The sequence below is a fragment of the Perca flavescens genome, chromosome 5 (assembly GCF_004354835.1).
Source record: "Perca flavescens isolate YP-PL-M2 chromosome 5, PFLA_1.0, whole genome shotgun sequence".
NCBI lineage: Eukaryota > Metazoa > Chordata > Actinopteri > Perciformes > Percidae > Perca > Perca flavescens.
Window position 1 is genome coordinate 5,439,264 of NC_041335.1, and position 21,230 is coordinate 5,460,493.

Below are 21,230 nucleotides of genomic sequence, written 5' to 3' on the forward strand. Positions count from 1 at the left end.
TCACCTCCCATCTAGGAAGGCGGTGTGGTGAGGCTAAAATGCTTTTACCTGCATGTCAGACAACTTCTGTATGCTGCTCTGAGTCACAAGCAGCTAAAAATAATCCCAGCTATTATGTCCATTTTGGAAAACAATTTGCCTGGCAGGCATTATTGATAACCTAAATTGTGTAACGAAAAGGCCTAATGATTTGGAATTACAACATGTTTTAGAAAAAAGGCTTTTATTTTTTGAAAATATACATTTTCTGTGCAGTGGGTGAGCAGTTAAATTATCTACACACAGGATAAGCATCAAGAGTACAGAATAAAAGGAAAGGCAAATGCTATTCAAATAGAGGCAGTTTTGACTTTTCAATAGTTCCTTATTACGTATTGTATTTGCTAGAAAATTATTAAAACACTATACAATCTAAAGAGAATGTCACAGAGATACACCTGATAGTATATAGTAAAGAGTAACATCGATGAACAGGTGGAGAATAGCAGCAATTCTCCCTAAATCATCCCATCATTTTAATCATCCCATCATTTTATTCTTCTCAGTGGCCTTGTCTGATGATGATATCAGACATGTCATCAACCTTCACCAGCTCCAAATTCTGTAAAAAACAAAAACATATTCCACACTACTTTAAAAAGATATGAATACTTTTAATTTTTCAATAGATGGCCACGTGTCTAAACACGACCATTTCAGATACTCCAATGTTTGTAAGATCTTTGTAGCAAAACCCCAGGGTGAATAAAAACGTTTGTACACATTTTCTCCTTCAATTCCTTCTGTTTGTCTTCATTACTGGTTTTAGGTATTTCATGTGGTCGACAGGAAATTCATTAATTTAAGGTGAAGAACGCTACCATTAGCAGCAATATAAATAGTGTAATAATCATGTACAATCATTTCATACAAGACAGCTTTGAGTGTATTATTGCAAGTAAGAGTGGCTATTTTTAAATTATTTCATGTTATATAAGCTGGCGACAACACACACTCACACACAATAAATGATTAAATACATTAATATGCCTATGAAATACACCCTGAAATAAATAAATGAGGCAATAAATATATAAATAAATGTGTCTATATAGTTCAATAAATAAACAGGTTTTACTTTTATTTCACATCCCATTTATTTCCCTTCCTTATTTATTCCCACTTCTTATATTCAAATGAAGGGGTGTGGATATCTCACGGTCTCAGACCAAAGCAGCTTTCCTAACTCTCCCTCCCACTCTTTTTTATATTGATGTATTTTAGGATGTATTTTTTTTTTATATATATATATTAAAATTTAATAAAACAGCATTCCTTAAGCCATAAAAAAAAAAAAAAAAAAAAAAAAAACCCTCACCTTTTCATTGGCAAGATGAAGCAGTGCGACAAAAGCCAGAGGCACCGAAAGGTTCTGAGCCATGCTGTTTGGCAATCTGGACCACCACACACAGAGAGAGAGAGAGAGAGAGAGAGAGAGAGAGAGAGAGAGAGAGAGAGAGAGAGAGAGAGAGAGAGAGAGAGAGAGAGAGAGAGAGAGAAAATAAATTTCACATTCCATGAAATCATTCTGTTCAACCCTAGTGCCTTTAAGGGAGTAATACATTTTTTAGTTCTGCTGCTAGCTGGTTCAAAGCACGGTTCAAAGCAATGTAACTCTACAAGCTTTCTTTACAAAAATATAAAAATATTGAAGAGACTGTTTGAATCTAAACTTCCATGTCCAAGTAGAAACCCTGAACTATACAGACAACAGTGGAAATCTCTACATATATTTGCATGCCATGCACTTTTGGTGAGTGCTCTTCAGTCATTATTATTCCCCATTAGTGCTGTGCCACAGCAGGAAGACTGCAGGTACCTTTGAAGCAGCGTCTTTGTAGTCTGACTAAAGACTTTCTCCCCACACACTTCTGGTTTCTCCACAGTATCCGCCTCCTGCAGGGAAGATTAAGGCACAACTAATAAAATAGACTGGTACAAAAAGAAGCACATAGATATACACAGCCTAATCCCTCACTGGAGTGTCTACACCACCCACCAAATGTAAGCAATGACCAAATGACTCGAGTTTCAAACCTAAAACCGATGAATGCAGACAAAAGAAGATGATACATGGCCAGTTTATCAGTGTAATTTACCTCTGTGGGGTTTTCTGGGCTTTCGGCCAGAAGTGTCCACATGCTGTTCTTGAGTCTCTTCATGTCCATTTTCTTTGCCGTTTTAGCATAATTAATCTCAATCTTGTTGACCTGCAGAAAAAAACAATTATGTAAAACCACTTGCAAAAAAATCTATTATAAAATCAGTCCAAGTCATGATGAGCAGAATCATTTGTGTAAAACGTGTCCACAGCCGTCTGGCTTCTGGTGCGTTTTGTTATAGTCCGCGTAGTCTGGAACAATCACTGTCAGGCTTTGTCCCTCGCCTTCTGCTCTTTGTGTTGCCGTTCTTAAAATCCCTTCACTAAGGGAAACCACTAACTTCGAGCAGGCAAGCGACATGCTGAAAGTGGCACGTTTTGAAGAAAATTTTGATCGTGCAACAAGGCAGGCCTGCTTGGTTCTTTCAGTGAAAGAGTGTGAAGATTTTACAAAGAATATGTTCACGGCATTTCCTCTCTAACTGGGTCGTTTTGGGACCGATTGGCGGGGATTGTTATGGACGAAGCGCATGCCGCTATACACTGGTAAGTAGGGGTGGGAATTACCAGAGGCCTTACGATAACGATATCATCACAATACAATATTATTGCGATTTTAAAGATATTGCAATATTCTGCGATATATTGCAATTTATTACCTTTTTTCCCAACTTCAAATTTTCCCAATGATGTCCCCAAAAGAAAACTTTGTCAACATCTGTTTTATCTAAAAAGATACATTTCTCTGTTTGTTCATCTCACTTCAATTTTATTGCTGCAAAATGGGATCGTCAAGCAGACAAACTGACCAACACATATATAATAAAAGATCAATACTTGGCATATGTGTATTGATACATTATTGCCATGGAAAATATTGCGATACTATGCTGTATCGATTTTTTCCCCCAACCCTAATGGTAAGAGCAAATGCCGTGTAACCATGCATCCAGCTAATTTCAATAGCTCATTCTACTGTATTGTACAGTTAATTTTTTTTCATATTTTATGTGGCAACGTTTTTTTGCTGAGTGCAAATGTTCCACAAAAACAAGTTCCTTCCCGAGGCTATTTTGCAGAGCCACTCTCGCCACGTCCGGAGCTGAGCGCCACCCAAGACGATTGTGATTGGTTTAAAGAAACGCAACCAACCCAGAGGGTTTTTGGTTTGTTCGTCAGTAGGATTACAGAGAAACTACTGGCCCGATTTTCATGACACTTGGTGGAAGAGTGTAGCATTGGCCAAGGAAGAACCCATTACATTTGGGAGCTGATCGGAATCACGGGGCGGACACACAAATAATTTTTTATTTTTCAGTTAGATAAGGTGTTTGTGCTGCATACATGAGTTGCCGGAATAATTGAGTTCCCGACTGGGAAAATTCACACTGCATCAACATTGTGAGATAGGGTATGCCTTGGCGGAGGTCTGTGCTGTCCGAGTGCCCTTCTAGTTTCAGAAGCTTTCGAGCAGAGAGATGCTACCTCTAAAAAGCCAAGACCCAGCTACAGTATGACCTGCACCAAAATCTTGCGTTACCCACCCTGTGTGGTTCAGGTACCAGATCCTCCTCCCCGTAGGTTGAGATGCCCTCTAGATCTTGTGAGGGCGGAGGTATGCTGTCACCTGAAGGCTGTGTATCGTCTGAACCGGCAAACCCTTCGACATCATCATCACTGTCGCCCCCCTGGACAAGGGAAATGCAAAGACAGAGGATAAAACAATTGAGATGTGGTTCCTAATGAATTTTAAATAACCAAACTCTATTATGGTTCCTCCTAGGCCCGAAAACAATCATTACTTGTCTAATTGTCAATATTTTTACTATATTGTTGGACTATATATTTTGGTTATTTTAATTGTTAGTTGTTGGCACCTGACCCTAAACACGTTCACTGCAGGGGGGAGGGGGGTATTTGTGTTACATTATCTGGTTCACATAACAGTGAGTTAGTGGTGTAGAAATAGCGATTTCTTTTTACTTTAACTGTGCCCCGACAGCTAGCGTTATAAGCTAATTAGCGGTTTGCGCTAAAACTGGTCACATTCGATTAGCATGAAAACATATCCCAGAAAACGGTTGACTTTGTACAAATGTGTTATTAACCCCTAGGTTCATTTTTGCACCGGATTTTATCTTCTATTTATCCTTTAAGTTAATATTATATCAGCTGGACTAGAGTTCTTTTTTGAAGAAGGGACAGAGCCACACATCTGCCTCTCACTTTGTTCTTTCCAAACAGCCAGTGTCACACAGGCAGAACACAGGGCCATGCTGTATGAATCTGACCACACTAACTGAAATACCTTGCAATGTCTATACTGTTTTTAAAAACATATCTCCTACCCGTACCCCTTAGATGAAGAAAGTATGTTAAAATACAGTAAAGTAAAACGGACAAAAATCAAAAGCCATAATAAAAAAATGTTCAGACCTGAAGACCTGGACAGAAGTTGGCCGTGTCGTTGGCGTTGTTGTAGTCGTAGTCTCCAATGGCTTCTCCGAGCTCTCCAGACAGCCTCTTCTGGCCTTCTTGACTCAACTAGAGTAAACAAAACCAATATATCCTTCTTAACCGAACAAATCATCTTCATGTAGATGCGGGTACTCAGGGCAAATTATATGATTAGGCCTGTTTCTTTGTTTCTTAATTGCCAACATTGGCTAAGGTCCTATGGGTATGACTGATGGTAATTATCAGTCTTATGTTCATTTGATGATTTTATGGAATCTACCCCATGCCAATCTCTAGGTATGGTGAAGGGTATGTGATGATGTGGGGCTATTTTAATTCCAAAGGCCAAGGGAACTTTATCAGGATGCATAGTATCCTGGATCCAGGAAATAACTGGCCTTTAAAAATCAAAATCTGCCTACCTCTATGGATGTACTGACTTTTGTTGCCAGCGGTTTAGACATTAGTGGCTGTATGTTGAGTTATTTTGAGGGGACTGCACATTTACACTGTTATACAAGCTGTAAACTTAATACTGAAAGAGACAATTACATTGTTAATCGCAATTATTTCTGAGGAAATAAATTGTACAAAATTTGGAATTGTTACAGCTCTATATATCAATTTTGTAAAAAGTCAAATTTAGTTTGAAAACCTAACCACCACAAGAACTATGTGAATGCTGTACATTTTTTTATGTTTGTGTGGACTAAATTGATAAAAATGGCATTCTTCAGCCAAAATCTGCCTCGTATCAGTGCTGACGGCTGTTTTTCTCTACCTTTAACCTCTTCCAGTCTGCTGACAGGAGTAGCGAAGACTCACCGAGCTGGAGGGTTTGAGGTTGAGCTGGGAGAGCGTCTCCGGGGAAAACTGGAAGTCTGCTGGCAGAGTGGTTTTCCTATTGCTTGCAGTGAGAGCAGACTTGCTGTTGGTAGTAGCCGCCTGCGAAGGGAAAGCAGACAATGTCAGATTTAGTTCAGATACATTGAAGTGTGTTTTAGGTGTCTTAAACAACATGTTCAACTCAAAAGCTCTTTATTTGACTCCGAACTCCAGAATGAGACCAAAATTTGAGAGTGTGCAACTAAATTTTACATCCAGTTGCACATGTGTGACCAGTAAATTTGATATCACAACCTGCTACGTGCGTCTGAACAATGAGCAAGCAAACAATTGACTTGTTCTTCTGACCTCCGGCTAGTGTGCTAGAGCCAGAGTTTACAGTGTCATAGTCAGATGATGATTCAGAGTCAGAGGTTTGCATGGCCAAAAAGGCCCGAACCCACCATTTTCGGGAAGACTGGCTGCGAGAATTCAGCTGGTTGAGGTAATGTAAGAAGACGAACTCATCACAAAGTTTGCCGACAGTGTGGACATTTCGCAGTTTAAACAAAATACACTAGCTCAACACAATCTTAGCCTCAAGTATAGAGTATGCCGTGACATGTTAATAAATGAAAAAGCAACGCCATTGTCGGGTGCTTTTAGAAGACAAGAGGCTGTAAATCAGAGCGCAGATGAGGCCAAATTACAAGGGCTGGCCTTCTGAGCCTCCTAGTGGAACACAGGAGGATCTGCTCTAAGAGGGAGTTAGTAAAGGTTAAAGTTAATAGGACAATTCCAGCTTGTATTTACCTTCAAAAAAGTGCTTGTTTTGCCACCGACAGGCTCAGATTAATATTCTAAGTGTCTGACAACATTATGGAAAGGATCCCTTCAGAGATGGACTAAAGTGCTCATATTTTGCTTATTTTCAGGTTTAAAATTGTATCTAGAGGTTCTACCAGAATAGGCTTACATGGTTTAATTTTCAAAAAACATATTTTTGTGACACTGCACATTGCTGCAGCTCCTCTCTTCACCCTGTGTGTTGAGCTCTCTGTTTTAGCTACCGAGTGAGGCATTGCACTTCCGTTACATCATTGTTGGGAGTCTCACATGCGAAGTAGCTAGGTAAGGACAATCGTAGGGCGGGACTTGCCTAGAAGTTACGTGGGATCCATAATAACACGAATATGAGGGTGTGCCACGCTAGTAGCTAGGCGAGCATTATAACGTGTGTTACAAAGTGACGCACGTTTGTCTCTGAAGTAAAGGCTGGACTACAATAGAGCTGTTTGGAGCAGTTTGTGAACAGTGTTTTATGTTGGAGAAGGTATGTCCCTTTGGGGTGGACTTTAAGCTTTTTCACTTTGTAAACCTATAACATGCACACAAAAGATATACAACACAATAAAGGAAAGGGAAAAACCCCAAAAGCATAATATGAGCACTTTATAACCTCTTTGAGACCTTTCTGTTTAACCAGAAACTGCTCTGAAGTAGCTAGCACTGGGTACCGAACGTCGATACTTTTATGGCACAGAAAAAATTCTTCCGCTTCCAAAGGCGTCTGCGCAAGCTTATCTGTCCTCTCTGAATATTAACACAGAGCGGAGCTCACACACACACGCCCGCCCGCCAGGGACAGGGGTTGCAAATTAGTCATGGCTATAAACCTGTATGCATGGCATCTACTTTGTATTCTTTATAAAGCAATGTTCTATGCATTTGTCCCTGCCAAATAAACATTAAATTAAACACACACACACACACAATAAACTGTCTGCAGTTTTTTTGAAGTCACAGAGAGTCACGGCAGACAGCGCTTGCTGCGATATGATATTAATGGCGAGCCGAAAGCGGTCGCTGTGCTGTTGACGTTACACTTCCTCTTACAAGCAGGCACAGCAGTGGTTTCTCTGCCCTGATGACTGACTGACAGGCTGAGCTTGCAAGGCACTTTTAATAATGTTACTCTGAGTGAGCAGGTTTACCAGAATTTTGAAATTGTGATAACTGTTTTGATTCACAATTAAGGTGGAAAATAAAAGCTTTGCGTTTAATGTATTTTTGTTGACGTTGAAATGGATTTTAAAACATATGGTATCGAAAAATTTATCGTTAGGAACGGGCATCGAAACTGAGGTATCGAAATTGGCACCGGATCAAAAGATTTTGAAGGATACCCAGCCCTAGCTAGCGCTAAACCTTTTAGTAAATACTTTGTGTGTATACAGCATACATATTTTCACATGTAAATCAGTAAACTATGTGTTCTTTTCAACCAAAACTAGAGTTGTGATGGTTGGAAAAGTGGAAAGACAACCCCAAAACGGCTTTTCATAGTTTTATTTTGTTTCGGTCTTTGAATTAAGTGTGTTTTACGATGCTAAAATTACTGATAATTTACATGGAGTCTGGTGGGTTTAGCGAACACAATTTCGCGGATGTTTTTAGGTTTAAAAAAATAAATAAAAAAATCTTACTCTTTAACGGAAAGGCTGACCTCCTTAGAAATCTTTTCCATAATGTTGTCAGACACTTAGAATATTAATCTGAGCCTGTCAGCGGCAAAACGAGCACTTTTGTGAAGGTAAATACAAGCTGAAATGTTAGATTCATTTTAATGTATCTTTTTAGACATATTTACATTTTTGAAAAGAAACTTTCAAAAAAAATTTTTAAACATTTTAAACTGTGAGAACTACCTTGGGGTCATGGTATGGTCTGAAATATGTGCCACCAGAAACTGAATTTCAATCATTTATATTGGAATTGCTAAACTTGAATTATTGCATTGAAAAACTAAATTTGAATCATATAATTTGAAATTGTATTGTTTAATTTGAATCATTGCATTGAAAAACTGAATCTGAATAGTATCATTTGAAATTGAATTTATTCGTTTGTAACTCCAATAAAATTTGATCCTCACTGAAAATTCAACTCTCTATATATCTTCACATTCAGTTCTCACAATTCAGATTCAGTTCTCACAATTCAATTTCAAGTTACTGTGACAGACATCCGGGTAGTTGGAGGATGAAGGAAGAGCAATCGAGCGCAGATCAATAGGTAGAGTTCAGTGGGGCAGGATTAGCACTAAAAATGCCAGACTGTTGTGCTGTTTCTAGATGTTGGAACCAAAGAAATGAAAAAAAAAAAAAAAAAAAAAAAAACAGCAAGGGATAACAGTTCACAGGTGAGAATTTGTTTTATGATATATATGCCGCCTTGGACCTGCAATCTGAGCTCCGGCGGTAGCGGGAGATGGAGAGTTCGGTGGCAGGGTGGCACCGTCTCTTTCCCCGGGCAGGAAAACCGCTTCGCCTCGCTGCTGCGCCGGTCCCCGCTGATCCATATGGGACCGGCCAAAGACAGAGTGGCGATCGGCAGGATCTTCCACGTAGTCCAGGATGACCTGGATGTAGATTTTGGCTGGAAGTTCCACTGCCTTTGCCGGCGGCCGGAGAGAAGCTAAAGCGGCAGCAGAGTCCGTCTGCTGCTGCAGGATCTGGAGCTCACTGCCCGCTTCCTCTGAGCCAAAACCGACACCACGCAGCTGGAGGCCCGGGCCGTACTGCTGGGACGGCTGGAGGGAAGGGAAGCCCGGGAAAACTAGAACCAGGACTCAGCGGAGCGGACTGTCACAGCCTGCTGAAGTTTAAATCACAGGTTTCCTAAAGGGAGTCTGGCGTGACTCGGACTGTGGACGACGAAACATGACTTTAAGTCTTGTTAAATAAATAACTATATGCAGAAATAAATGAATAAATAGTGGAGGAGTGAGCCTGAACATTTCAGTCTGTTTAAACTTCACTTTGAAGCAGAACCTCTTAGTTCAGAAGTTCTGTTTAGACTCAGATCTGTGAACTGATTATAATAAATATTCTTTGTATTAACACATTAATTAGTCTTTGTTTTGTTTGTTACCGCACATGATGATAAAGCTACACTTTTAAATCACAAACAAAACTAACTTTAATAAACGCTCTAAGGAAGGAGAAAAACGATCAGATATTAGAGTTGATTAAAAATAATAATTTACTATTTTGCATTTTAAAAACAGAAAACATAAAACATCTTGTATAAACTCAGGGGACTGGCTCTTACATCACATTGTATTGCAGGCTTGCTGATGTACAAAGTAAAATAGTTCATTTTAAGTTTACTTAAGTGGAAGAATGTGACTAATAAACCTAGGCCTACTAACACCAGGCATTACATTGTGAACATTATGAACAGGTAGATTATATTATCTATGAGTCTCTGGGTCAAGGCGAGGCAAGCACTTCTTCCTCGTTTCATGGTGGGTACTGTGCTCCAAAACGTAGGTGCTGATTAGCCGAAGAGGAGTCCTGTGTATCTGCGCCACTGAACTCTATCTATTGATCTGCGCTCGATTGCTCTTCCTTCATCCTCCAAATACCCGGATGTCTGTCACAGTAACTTGAAATTGAATTTTGAGAACTGAATCTGAATTGTGAGAACTGAATGTGAAGATATATACAGAGCTGAATTTTCAGTGAGGATCACATTTTATTGGACTTCAGTTACAAACGAATTAATTCAATTTCAAATTATACTATTCAGATTCAGTTTTTCAATGCAATAATTCAAGTTTAGCAATTAAAATTCAAATATAAATGATTCAAATTCAGTTTCTGGTGGCACATATTTCAGCCCATATCACGGACCCCGTTGAATAAGGTTGAACATCTCTGATCTATAATATACAGTATCTGCCTGCTTTACACTCTTTGACCAACAGTTGGCATTGTGAGCACATGAAGCCTCGAGAAATGAACCCTTTGCTGGGAAGTTTCAATGCTCCATGAGGCTTCATCTCGCCATCACCAGCTCATTGACAATCATAGATATATGTGTATCTAAGATTGACAGTTAGCTGGATCATGACCAAGTTGTTTTACTGTGAACCATGTACATGAGGTCATCAAATGGCTCTCTTTGTTATATTAAATGGTGCTCTAAGCGATGTTGGGTGACGGGACTTGTTATTGACGTTCAAAGCATTTTCAAACAAAATGAGGCTAGCTCGCCCCTCCCTCCTCCTCATTCCGTCCCCTCCCCCTCCCTTCCGTGCACTAACCCCCCCCCCAAAATCCTTCTTGTTGGTTATTGGCTGGAACCCTGGAAGACTGTTATGTTTGGTGGTGCAGTTGGCCCAGTTTGTTTTTGTTGTTGTTTGTGGAGCCTGGGCTGTCTACAGAGACTGCTTTTTTATTTTTTATTTTTTTTTACAGTGTGTTCAGGGGACAGGCAGCAAGCGGATAGTGAGTTTGCTGTATGTGACAAAAAACGTGTGACATTACTTAGAGTACCTTTAATATGTTACTTTAGATGAGAACTTATTATAGGTTATTGAGTCATCATGATCAGCTTTCACAATGGAGTTACCTTTACTACATGACAAACTATACAACTAAAAAAGGTCTATACCCTTAAAACAAACCAATTCAAATGTAGTCTGAGATACCGTGAGAAACATAAGATTCTGTTAAAAGATCTATGGAGAGAAACATCTGTCCAAAGGAAACACTATCTGCCTAGCAGCAGCTCTAGTTTATTGTTTAACACGTTATATTTTTTATATTTGTTTGTTTCATTCGTACTAACGTGTTCATTAGTGAGATTTTGTTACCTTTGGACAGAGCCAGGCTAGCCGTTTCCCTGTGTCCAGGTTTTACGACAAGCTAAGTCGGCTACTGGTTATAGCTATACATTATATTTACTGTACAGAAATGAGCGATATGAATCTTCTCATCCAACTCTTGGCAAGAAAGCAAATTTCTCAATATGTCCCACTTTTCCCTTAGAATTGATATCAGGATGCACTCCCCTCTTAGTAACTGATGAGAATTGTAAAGCATAGTGATTATACTATTTGTTACCATGAGTGATAGTGTTTATTTAGATTTTATTTATTTATTTATTTATTTATTTATTTATATTTATCTTTATTATTTATTATCTTTTTTTTCCTCGGCCTAAGGGTTTTGTTGTGGGTGGGATGGGGTTAACTGAAAGATGCTTTGCTATAATTGACATTGTAATATTGCATTGAATTTTGTGCATTGTAACTTCTCTAAAACAATAAAAACACTTGTTAAAAAAATAAATAAAAAAAATAATTGATATCAGGTGATATTTTTTACCAGATGACACTTTTCAACTGTGAATGTGTTGCGTTTGGAATGACAAGGGCGGCGAGGGTTCTTACTCTCGTGGTGCGGAAGTTGGTGTCAAAGTTGACATCATCATTGAAGTCAATTTCAAAGGTCTTCTTGGGCTTTCTTTTACGTGTCTCCTTGTCAGGCAAATGGTCCACTATAAGAGATTAAGTACATGATGCAGGGGAAAGACAACCATTAGAAAATCACCTCGGTTTTTAGAGAAAACACAAAAATAAGCCCAATGTGTACAGAATCCAAATACATTTCTGCTACATTTATGGCATTACATTTAATGGACTGACTATAGACCAAAGCTTCACATAAAGACAACACAAAGAAATAACGCAGTAGGTTGAGGCAACACTAGTCCCGCTTTGCCAGACCTTCCTCCACAGTGCTGCGGAGGAAGGTCTGGCTAGTCCACACAACATTCCGGGATGGGAGAAAAACGTGCTCTGGTTTATTGGCATTTCTTTAAACCAATCACAATTGTCATGGGCGTTGCTAAGCACCGGACAGAGCCCCGGTGCCACTGCAAAATAGCGTCGGGAAGGAACTTGTTTTGGTGGAACGTGTACGTTCAAAAGGTTGTTTTAGTTGTGCAACAGAATACTCAGATTGGACAGATAGTCTAGCTAGCTGTCTGGATTTACCCTGCAGAGATCTGAGGAGCAGTTAACCATAGTCCTCATGAATCCACCGGAGTTTAAAATTTCAACACAAAGAAAGAGGGGTCGGACATCCAGTCGAAAAGAGAGACATCAGGCAGAATTTCCGGCGGCACCAAACGTCATGGATATAGACGGTCCACACCAAGAACAATAACTACAAGGATTATAAATATATAGTTTAATAATCTTTTCATTTAAATTGTTCCAACTTCAGTGGATGGCTGAGTCCACACCCTATCTATGGACCTTTTTCGTAGCAGACATTTTGACTCGTCATAGTAGGAAAAGCACAGCTGAAATTGATAACCTTAACGATGGCTCAATTCCATCAAGTGTCTCAGTAAGCTATTTCAGTGAGTCAGCATGCACAATACCAGGGCCTCTCCTAAGTGGAATGCAGCCATCATTAATGGTTTTGAATACACATGTGCTTTTCCTACTATGACATGTCAACATGTCTGCCCTGAAAAAGGTCTATAACGACAGTGGCAAACAATATCGCTAGGATCACTTTCACAGCGATTTGATGAACGACAGAAACACTGACACCCAATCAAAATCCATCTGAATTTACAACGTGGCAAGGTGGCGAGAGAGGTGCAGTAGTGGCGTGACGTGACTTTTCCCATTGCTACGGGGATACGATCCTTCAGCTCTGTGTATTTTAAACATCAGTACTTTGAAACTATTTCTCATGTCACAGAAACCACTGATAATTCAGATTCACTGTGAGTGAATCTTGTATTTTGGGCGTTTTTGTTCCGGTGCTGTGCACATGCAGATATGACACCTGCTCTGATCTCCGAACTTTTTTTTGGTTCCTAAAATGTACCTGAATCCACGGATAAAGGCTATAGCAGACATTCCTGTAATCTTACGTCGCAACGTCTGCTGTAGATTATGAAGCCTATTATTATCATAATCGTTGTAGTTATCGTTCTTGGTGTGGGTGGGCCTTAAGGCTACATTAACTCTCATCACAATAAATGAAGAGAAAAAAATATTGTATTGTTACAGTGTTATAACACTAGCCTGCCTACATTTAGCAAGTATATGGAAAAATAATAAGTAACATGTCTTGCTCCAGGGCACTTACTTCTCTACTCTGACACCCCAATCGACTCTAATTATGTGTTAAACAACCATTTTCACTCACACTTGTGCTTTGGCTTGAACTGCCAGTAGCCGGGTCCCGCCCACGTGGCCATGGTCCTGGGGCTGAAGTATGAGTACTCCCTGGGCTGAGAGGACAGCTGCAGACACATAGTGGCGATGTCTCCCTCTCCGATGGGAATCACATCCCTGTACCACCATCACGACAGCGTGAGAAACCATTCAAACCAGCAAGCACATAGACACACATCAGCCGTCTGTTAAAAGAGGCTTTAAGAGTTTTGATTTTGACCCATTCAGTATGCTCTAATTAATGAAATACCTCCTCTCCTGGTGATAATAGGCAATGCAATTACTTTACCCCCATGATTACATAATGCATTTCAAACTTGCAAGCCTAAGTAAATATTAAAAACGGCAAGCTTACGTAGACATTAAGAAGGAGAGGCTAATTCATGTATAGAACTTAATAGTTGACAGTCTCTCATCCTAACACAACATACAAACTGCATTAAAGGAATGCTAGGAGAGAACAGATGAAGAGTGCAGAAACCAGACAAAGAAAAGATAGAAAGATCCTGAGACTATAAAAATGATTAAACACCAACAACAACAAGACGAAAATCAATCAGTAATCTGTGGTAAAAGGGTGAGTTTCTCTACCTCTCAGCAGAAGACACACACCACTTTTCAACTGCTCTACAAGCCACGATCTTACCTTCCTTTGCCAGAGCCAGAGGCCTCACAGCCATCCTTGTACTCCTTGGCTCTCTCCTCACAGTCACCCATTCCCTCCTCATAGTCGGCGTCATAGTCAGGGCAGTCATCCTCTTCAGGCTCAGGCTCGGCATTCACATCAAACACGTGTTCGCCCTGCTTCATCTTGTCCAAGAGCTGATTCATGGTCTGAAAGAAGATGCAGTCCCAGTCAGCTGGGATCTGACAGCCTCCGTTAATAAAGCCGTTCTCACATATGAACTCCGGACAATGTCCGAGGAATCATGCCCCGACATATTCCGGAGAATACAAATTAAATAGACATAAGAAAAATACACACACACACACACACACACACACACACACACACACACACACACACACACACACACACACACACACACACACACACACACACACACACACACACACACACACACACACACACACACACACACACACACACACACACACACACACACACACAAGGAGTAAGGTGTGGATGAAAAGAAATGACATATTGCACAGTAGGAGGTGACACGGAGTAATAAATAAATAACTTGGCTCTCTGACCTGCTCAGGGTTCCAGCTAGTGAAGGAGAAGTCCTGCAGCGAGGGGCAGATGGAGTTTTTCTCCTTGGAACGTTGTAGTCCGGCTGGCAGAAACACAGCACAGAAAGATGGGGAGGGGGACAGTTCAAAAGATGAGACACACAGCTGGGTGGTACTAAGGTTTCTCACAAATGATTGGGCAAAGTAAATGGTTTTTACCCATGAATGGGGCTGCAGGGACTCCCTGTGGGGGTGGAGGAGAGTATGAGGGTCTGGACTGCAGGAGGGTCATGTAGGAGGGAAACAGCAGCTCACATCGACTGTTCTCACTGAAGAGAACGGACAGGAAGACGCCGGCCGTGCTGCTCTCATCGAAGGACGTGGCCATCCGCTGAAACATGGGGTCCACCTGGGGGAGGGGGACAGTTGATCAAGTTCATATGATAACGGTACTGAGGTCAAAAATACAAATACAATGCACTGACACAGACTTCAGAGTAAAATGTCCTTCATGTACTGTATATGTTAATGCCTTTTGGTTATCTGAGCATCAGGATCAGTCAGGTATGGGAAGGTGAGGGAGTCATAGTGGAGACCAAAACAAATCTTAATACTTCAAGGATGATAGCTTAGTGACCCATATCTAATAATTAATCTTAATCAAACATGAACTTACCAGTCATCAGTCAGCGGCTATAAGGCGATTACGGAGTTTGAATCAATGATAGAACGATATACTGGAACTAAGGGAATGCTGCCTTGGCTTACACTTAAGTAAACCAATTAAATGAGTAAAAGTATCAGAAGATTAAAAAAAGTGGGATTGGTGCATCCCTTTTATTTTAGCACGTCTCCATAACAGCAGGTGGCGGCAAAAATGGCAGCCGATTGGACGAACGCGTCACGTGGGTCTGGCTGCTCCCGCATGTTTCAACTGGGCATAACAGCGGCTTCGTTCGGAATACAATCTCATATTTTACTAAGATAATTCACCGAAACTAGTTTCTGAAAACATTTTAAGAGAGAAATAGGCCGTGCAGTTGCTGAATCTGTCTTCATTTCAGATCAATAAAGGTCAGTTTAAAAGATTTGTCAGATTTTGAGAGACTCTTGTCACGTTTATTCCACTCCCCGTTTTCCCCGCTGAGACGGACGACGGCACGGAACACACCGAACAGACTCGGGTCACTGACCTCGCCAGACTGTCCGACGGACGATTATCGGCTCTGTGTGTAGTAGGCTTTAAAGATTTTCATTTTCACCGTACAGTATATGTATATCGGTTCCAAATATCTGTTATCAGTTTCATTAACTTCTAATAAACGTATCAGTATTAACCTTGAAAAAAAACAGTCCAGTGATCAATCCCTAATCAATATTACCCAATAACCCTGCTAACTGGATTCTGTCCACAGCCCATCTATCCTTTTAGAATTGGTATGGGTGTCATCTGAACTAATACTATTCTGTAAAGATAACACCATACAGTACCTCACACTTCCTCTCAGACTCTGCACTATTGATGTTGCTCAGGTTCTGCTCCACTGTCCTCTTAGGAGGTCTCTTTTTCTTCGGCTGCTTGGCAGTCGCATCACCTGCTGCGCCCCCTTCGTTTTCTCCGTCTTCCTCCGTCACACCATGGCCTGTGGATGCACAAATTTTTTTTAGAGAAACAAAAAAGCAGAACACTTTAAATAACAATGTGGGTAGACCAAGATTTACATTCTGTAGGGCAAAGCCTGAAAGAAAACGGCACCCCATTTACAGTGTATTCAAATGAAAATCCAACAACACACATTAAAATAAAAAGGCCTTTACCTTCTCCAGGTTTAGTCTCGGCCCCCAGGCCACCCAGCACCCTGTAGGCATCAGCATGAACAGCATCTACCCTCACAGCATAGATCTTTGTACTGGCGTCCAAAGTGCCAGCTGCCACCTTTATGAGGACAGAAACACACAGGTCAATTTTATTTAAAATAGACCAATATCACAAATTTGCTTCACAGGGCAATGCAAACATCATACACACTTATACACTCCTATGTATGCTAGTAAAACATATCTAATAAAAATGTAATAATTACAACAGTCCCGTCAGACTTTTGTAACAGTGGGTCTGCAGCTTTCATTAGGTTAAGTCAGCATGCTGCAGACTTTATCAGAACAAGTGGATCGGTTATTTACCAGAACACTGTGACAGTTTTATTCAAATAAGAACTGAATGCGCTACATTACTGGATTCAAGACCTTTGAAGGAGGAACTGGAGCACTAGGTCGAACCAACCGATATATATTTATATCACGTAGGGCTGCAAGATTTCAATTTTTCAATTCAATTTTATTTATAGTATCAAATCATAACAAAAGTTATCTCGAGACACTTTACAGACAGAGTAGGTCTAGACCACACTCTATAAATTCCAAAACCCCAACAATTACAGCAATTCCCTCAAGAGCAAGCATTAAATCAAATCGATATGACCTTAAATCAAAATCACGATTAAATGCACATTTTACCTCGATAAATGAATGATAATTTAATGATTCGTTGTGATTCATAGTTCATTGGCAAGATTTGTACTGTAAATAAGCTCAAACATTGAAGGTGAGATATTTTTTCTAATTCAAAAGTGCTTATTTTTGTATTTTAAAATAATTGAAGGAAACACACAAAGCGGGAACTATTATGGCTATTTATTGAAAATGTGTAAAATCGAAATGAAAGTACACATAGCTTGAAATTAAAATGTCTTGTGAAAAAAAAAGTCACATTTTAGTTTTATAAGAATTTGCGAAATTATCGTCATGGGAAAAAATACGTCGATAACAGCTTCAGAATTTCAATGTCGATATTTTTTCAATTAATCGCCCAGCCCTAATATCACGGTTTCTTTAAAAAGGAAATCAGCTATCACCTAACTGATTTAAAGAAAAGAAAAATACAAGATACACCTTGGACACCATTTTGTAGGGATGACTACAAAAGGTTTTCAAGGTTAAACTGGGAAATAATTACAACAAATAAAGTATGATAGATTTGGTTCCACTTCTTTAAGTTAGTCAAAAGTTCAAAGACTTCCGGTGAACCAAGGGAGAGTTATCAAAGGCGCATAAAGTAGATGAAAAAAAAGAAAATAAAAATCAAACCTTGAAGTTTGTGAGCTCAGAATCTTTCTGTTTGAGAATATCAGCCATGTAATCAATCAGATGCAGACCAAAGGCATTTTTGGTGGTGATTTTCTGCCGAAAAAAGAAATACATTAGTCTTTGATTTTTCCTTTTAAGTCTTAAACACTCTCCATTTCAAAAGTAATACGTCTTAAACACAGAGAAAATGCAATGGACAAGGAGAAAAAAACATAACGTTTCCATTGTAATTATTGAAACACTTCAAAAGGCACACTGTGTGAGACGCTGATTGTTTTCTCTGCAATCCAGACCCACACACATACTGTATACACATACACACACGCACAAAACATATACTCACATTCTCAGTGGAGAGTTTTATGCAAGTAGAGTAATGCTCTGAGATCTGTGCATTTGACAGTTTGGGCACGGCAGCAGGAGTCCCCGCAGCACTGAATACAAAAATGAGATTATCTTTAGGCACTGAAGATACATAAAAGCAATGCAGACAGAAAGTGGTTGTTAAGTTTAATGCTAGTTGAAATGTTTTTGGGAAATCAAATTCGCTCAAAAACATTTACATAACACACAATCACCAAAGTCATGCTAAAAACACAGTCAAACGCATGGTTTGCCAAACATTGAGCTTTACAGCTTACCTATGAGAAGCAGAGTCAGTAATGGAGGAGTCATTGGCAGATTGAAGATCAATGACCCTTGACCTCCGGCGCTGACGTCGTTCCCTATCATCATCATTGAAGGCTGCCAGCAGCGGGGTGCTGCAGCTTACAGGGGACGACACACCCTTGTTCTTCAAGGAGGACGCCGTCCAGCCTGGACGTATCCGGGAGACTGGTGTGGAGGCTGCACTCATCTTAACTAGAAACAGAGAAAACACACAATCAGAGGCTACATGTTGAACCAGGTCCAAGTTTCACCTTCAAGGATAATAGCTAGGCGGTTTCAATGTGTAAAGATAAAAGGACTTTTCAAGAGCAATGTAAAGTATTCTGTATGGGTGTATAACATGGCTTGCAGTGTGAGAGCATACCAGTTTTAGAAAATTGGAAACAATCCATGTTTTGTTTTTAGCTTGTATTGTACAGTTGAATTTTAAAGCCAAGTTTGACACCCTTCACGTCACAGTGAGCTGACATACAGTAGGAGGCCATACGTAAACATAAGGATTCGAGTGAAAAGATAATCTTATACAAAGAGTCATGACTGTAAGATGAAAACAAAAATAAATTTGCATTCATACCACAGAATCAAGTTAGCATTAACGTTACATGGAATGTAACCAATTGTGCCAACAACTCACGTTACATGTTACCATGTTTGCTGGAAAGGTGCACACTTAGTTAATACGCCTAGGCAAAGATAAGAAAGGTTTACTTCACTGGCGACCTTCTTTTAAGGCACTAAATATCACACAATTAACGGTAGCGTAATACATCTCTTCATAACAAATTACTTCATCTTTTGCCCCATGCACTCACAGAGGGTGTCACATAATGACATGCATTCCTAAAATACATTTTGTAAAGAAAGTGCTGCTTTGTGGGTTACATTTATGCAGATCCCGTCCTTTCTGAATTAAATTAACTTTAGCTACAACGACACGCACACATCAACAAAAGGACTCCAGCTGGTTCATAACGTCAACTTAAACCTATCTAAACAGTGTTTAAGTTATCGCTAATAGACCTTTCGAAAAAGCAAACTGTTATATTAACACGGCATATTGGCTAAGGCACCTTACCTGTCTAATTACATGTTTAACGCGAACAAAACAACCACAAAAACAAACGTTGACCTAGCTCAATTAGCTGATGACGCTAACATTACATGCTAATATGAACGTGCTCTCACTAGCATTGATAGCTAACGTTAACTGGCTCCGTGACACGCAAGAACTGCAACACAAAACTTACTTGGTTCACTCAACTTACCTCGAATTGTCTAAAATCCGATGTGACTTTATTGCGTGTCGTTATAGTTTGTAATACGAGATACAGACAACAGAGCAAGCTGCACTTTTTCTTCCTGTACAGCGTTTGAATTTTTGCGCCGAACGGTTTACGTAACAACACTATACGTTATGACGTCAAACCACGCCCACTCCGAGGTTTCACGGGGGCGGTCCCTGTTATTCCCAGGTGGCATGAACGCAGAAGTTTGCAGCCGATTCCAACAGCCTTTATCTGTATATGCACCTCTGGTATTGACTATTTGTATATGTACATACTGGCGATGTACCTATGTTATTTACTAAATAACATAGGTACACAGAACATACAGAACATACACAGACATAACATGTTTAAAATTATTCATAAATAGGCATATGTATAAAAAAACACATTATCCGTGTCTTTTCCCGTTGGTTGTCCTGCAGATAACACAAACACCTGGTGATGTGCTGTTTCTATGCTCGCATAAGAAAGCAGCAGCAAATCTTTTGTTATTGTGGCCTCCATGTTTCCACACACCAGGGGTCCGTTCCAGAAAGCAGGGGCCCATTTCATCATCCAAAAAATGTAGCCTACTGCTGTGAAAAAGCCATTTGATGCAAATGCTTCTTTTTGAGATGTATTCATGGCATTTTAAGGCATTTTGACTGCAGTGTTTCATTTTGAAGGAGATGTGAGGCATTTTGCATTTTGTGTGTGCAGTTTTGGGAATTGTGTGTAGAGTTTTGAAAAACAGATAGCTTTGAAAACGTGTGTAAGCAGATGTAAAAAAAAGCAGTAGTATCAGATCTGTGAGTCATTGGGAAAGAGCGCCACCTGCCCATTGACACCTCGTTGTGGCCGAACATGGTAATGCAGCCTATTTCTCCCGGCATCAAAGCGCTTTAGATGAGGGTTCGATTCTAAGCGAGTAGAGGCCACATTAAAAAAAAAAAAACGACAACACAATCTAATGGGCTCATATTTTCAGCAGACAAAATAACTGAGAAAGTAGCCTACTACAGTGGCAGCCGTGGCTAGAGGAAATGTGATTTAGCTTAGAGCCCAACTCCCCATGACCAAATACCTGATTAAAGTTCCTATTTTATGGATGAGTCATGAGAATTCGTATACATTAATTTTACGTGGCATTTATAATTTATAATCTGAACTCAGTGTCTGCAGTGAATATGAGATAGAGAGAGTGTGTCCTACATGGGAATGAACAGAGAGTGTGTCCTACATGGGAATGAACAGAAAAAACAAATATGCACCCTCAGTGAAACGCAGTAACCATTGGAGGCCTTTAAATACAGCTCGATTCCAAATTATTTTTCAGTAAGATGTGATGCAGCTGCAAGAGTCAGCGCTATATGACGGAGCTCATGTATAGGGATTTGCTTTGACCTAGCTCAGTCCAGCTGATGTTGGTTCATGTAGCATGTCTATCAGCGATAAGTCTGAAGCTCACTTGTGAAGC

The 21,230-nt window shown here is 40.0% G+C and overlaps 1 protein-coding gene across 1 annotated transcript; it reads right to left on the reverse strand.

Annotated features, from left to right (window-relative positions):
* Positions 1–212: 212 nt before the first annotated feature.
* Positions 213–19,959, reverse strand: ncaph (non-SMC condensin I complex, subunit H). The gene is made up of 18 exons (XM_028578292.1): positions 19,751–19,959; positions 18,458–18,677; positions 18,160–18,250; positions 17,817–17,909; positions 16,488–16,605; positions 16,161–16,312; positions 14,889–15,078; positions 14,691–14,773; positions 14,119–14,306; positions 13,444–13,589; positions 11,664–11,770; positions 5,423–5,542; positions 4,577–4,684; positions 3,685–3,828; positions 2,139–2,249; positions 1,859–1,935; positions 1,358–1,433; positions 213–601 (listed from the first exon to the last, which is right to left on the reverse strand). The coding sequence occupies exons 2-18, from the start codon at positions 18,670–18,672 to the stop codon at positions 542–544; spliced, it is 2,079 nt and encodes a 692-aa protein (XP_028434093.1). The 5' UTR covers positions 18,673–18,677; positions 19,751–19,959; the 3' UTR covers positions 213–541.
* Positions 19,960–21,230: the final 1,271 nt, after the last annotated feature.

Excerpts from the sequence above, each read along its gene's own strand:
- ncaph (XM_028578292.1), bottom strand. The coding sequence starts at position 18,672 with ATGAGTGCAGCCTCCACACCAGTCTCCCGGATACGTCCAGGCTGGACG. Across the intron at positions 16,606-17,816 it reads CTGAGCTCACAAACTTCAAG|GTGGCAGCTGGCACTTTGGA; the intron begins GTTTGATTTTTA and ends GTCCTCATAAAG. Across the intron at positions 11,771-13,443 it reads GTTCAAGCCAAAGCACAAGT|TGGACCATTTGCCTGACAAG; the intron begins GTGAGTGAAAAT and ends AATCTCTTATAG.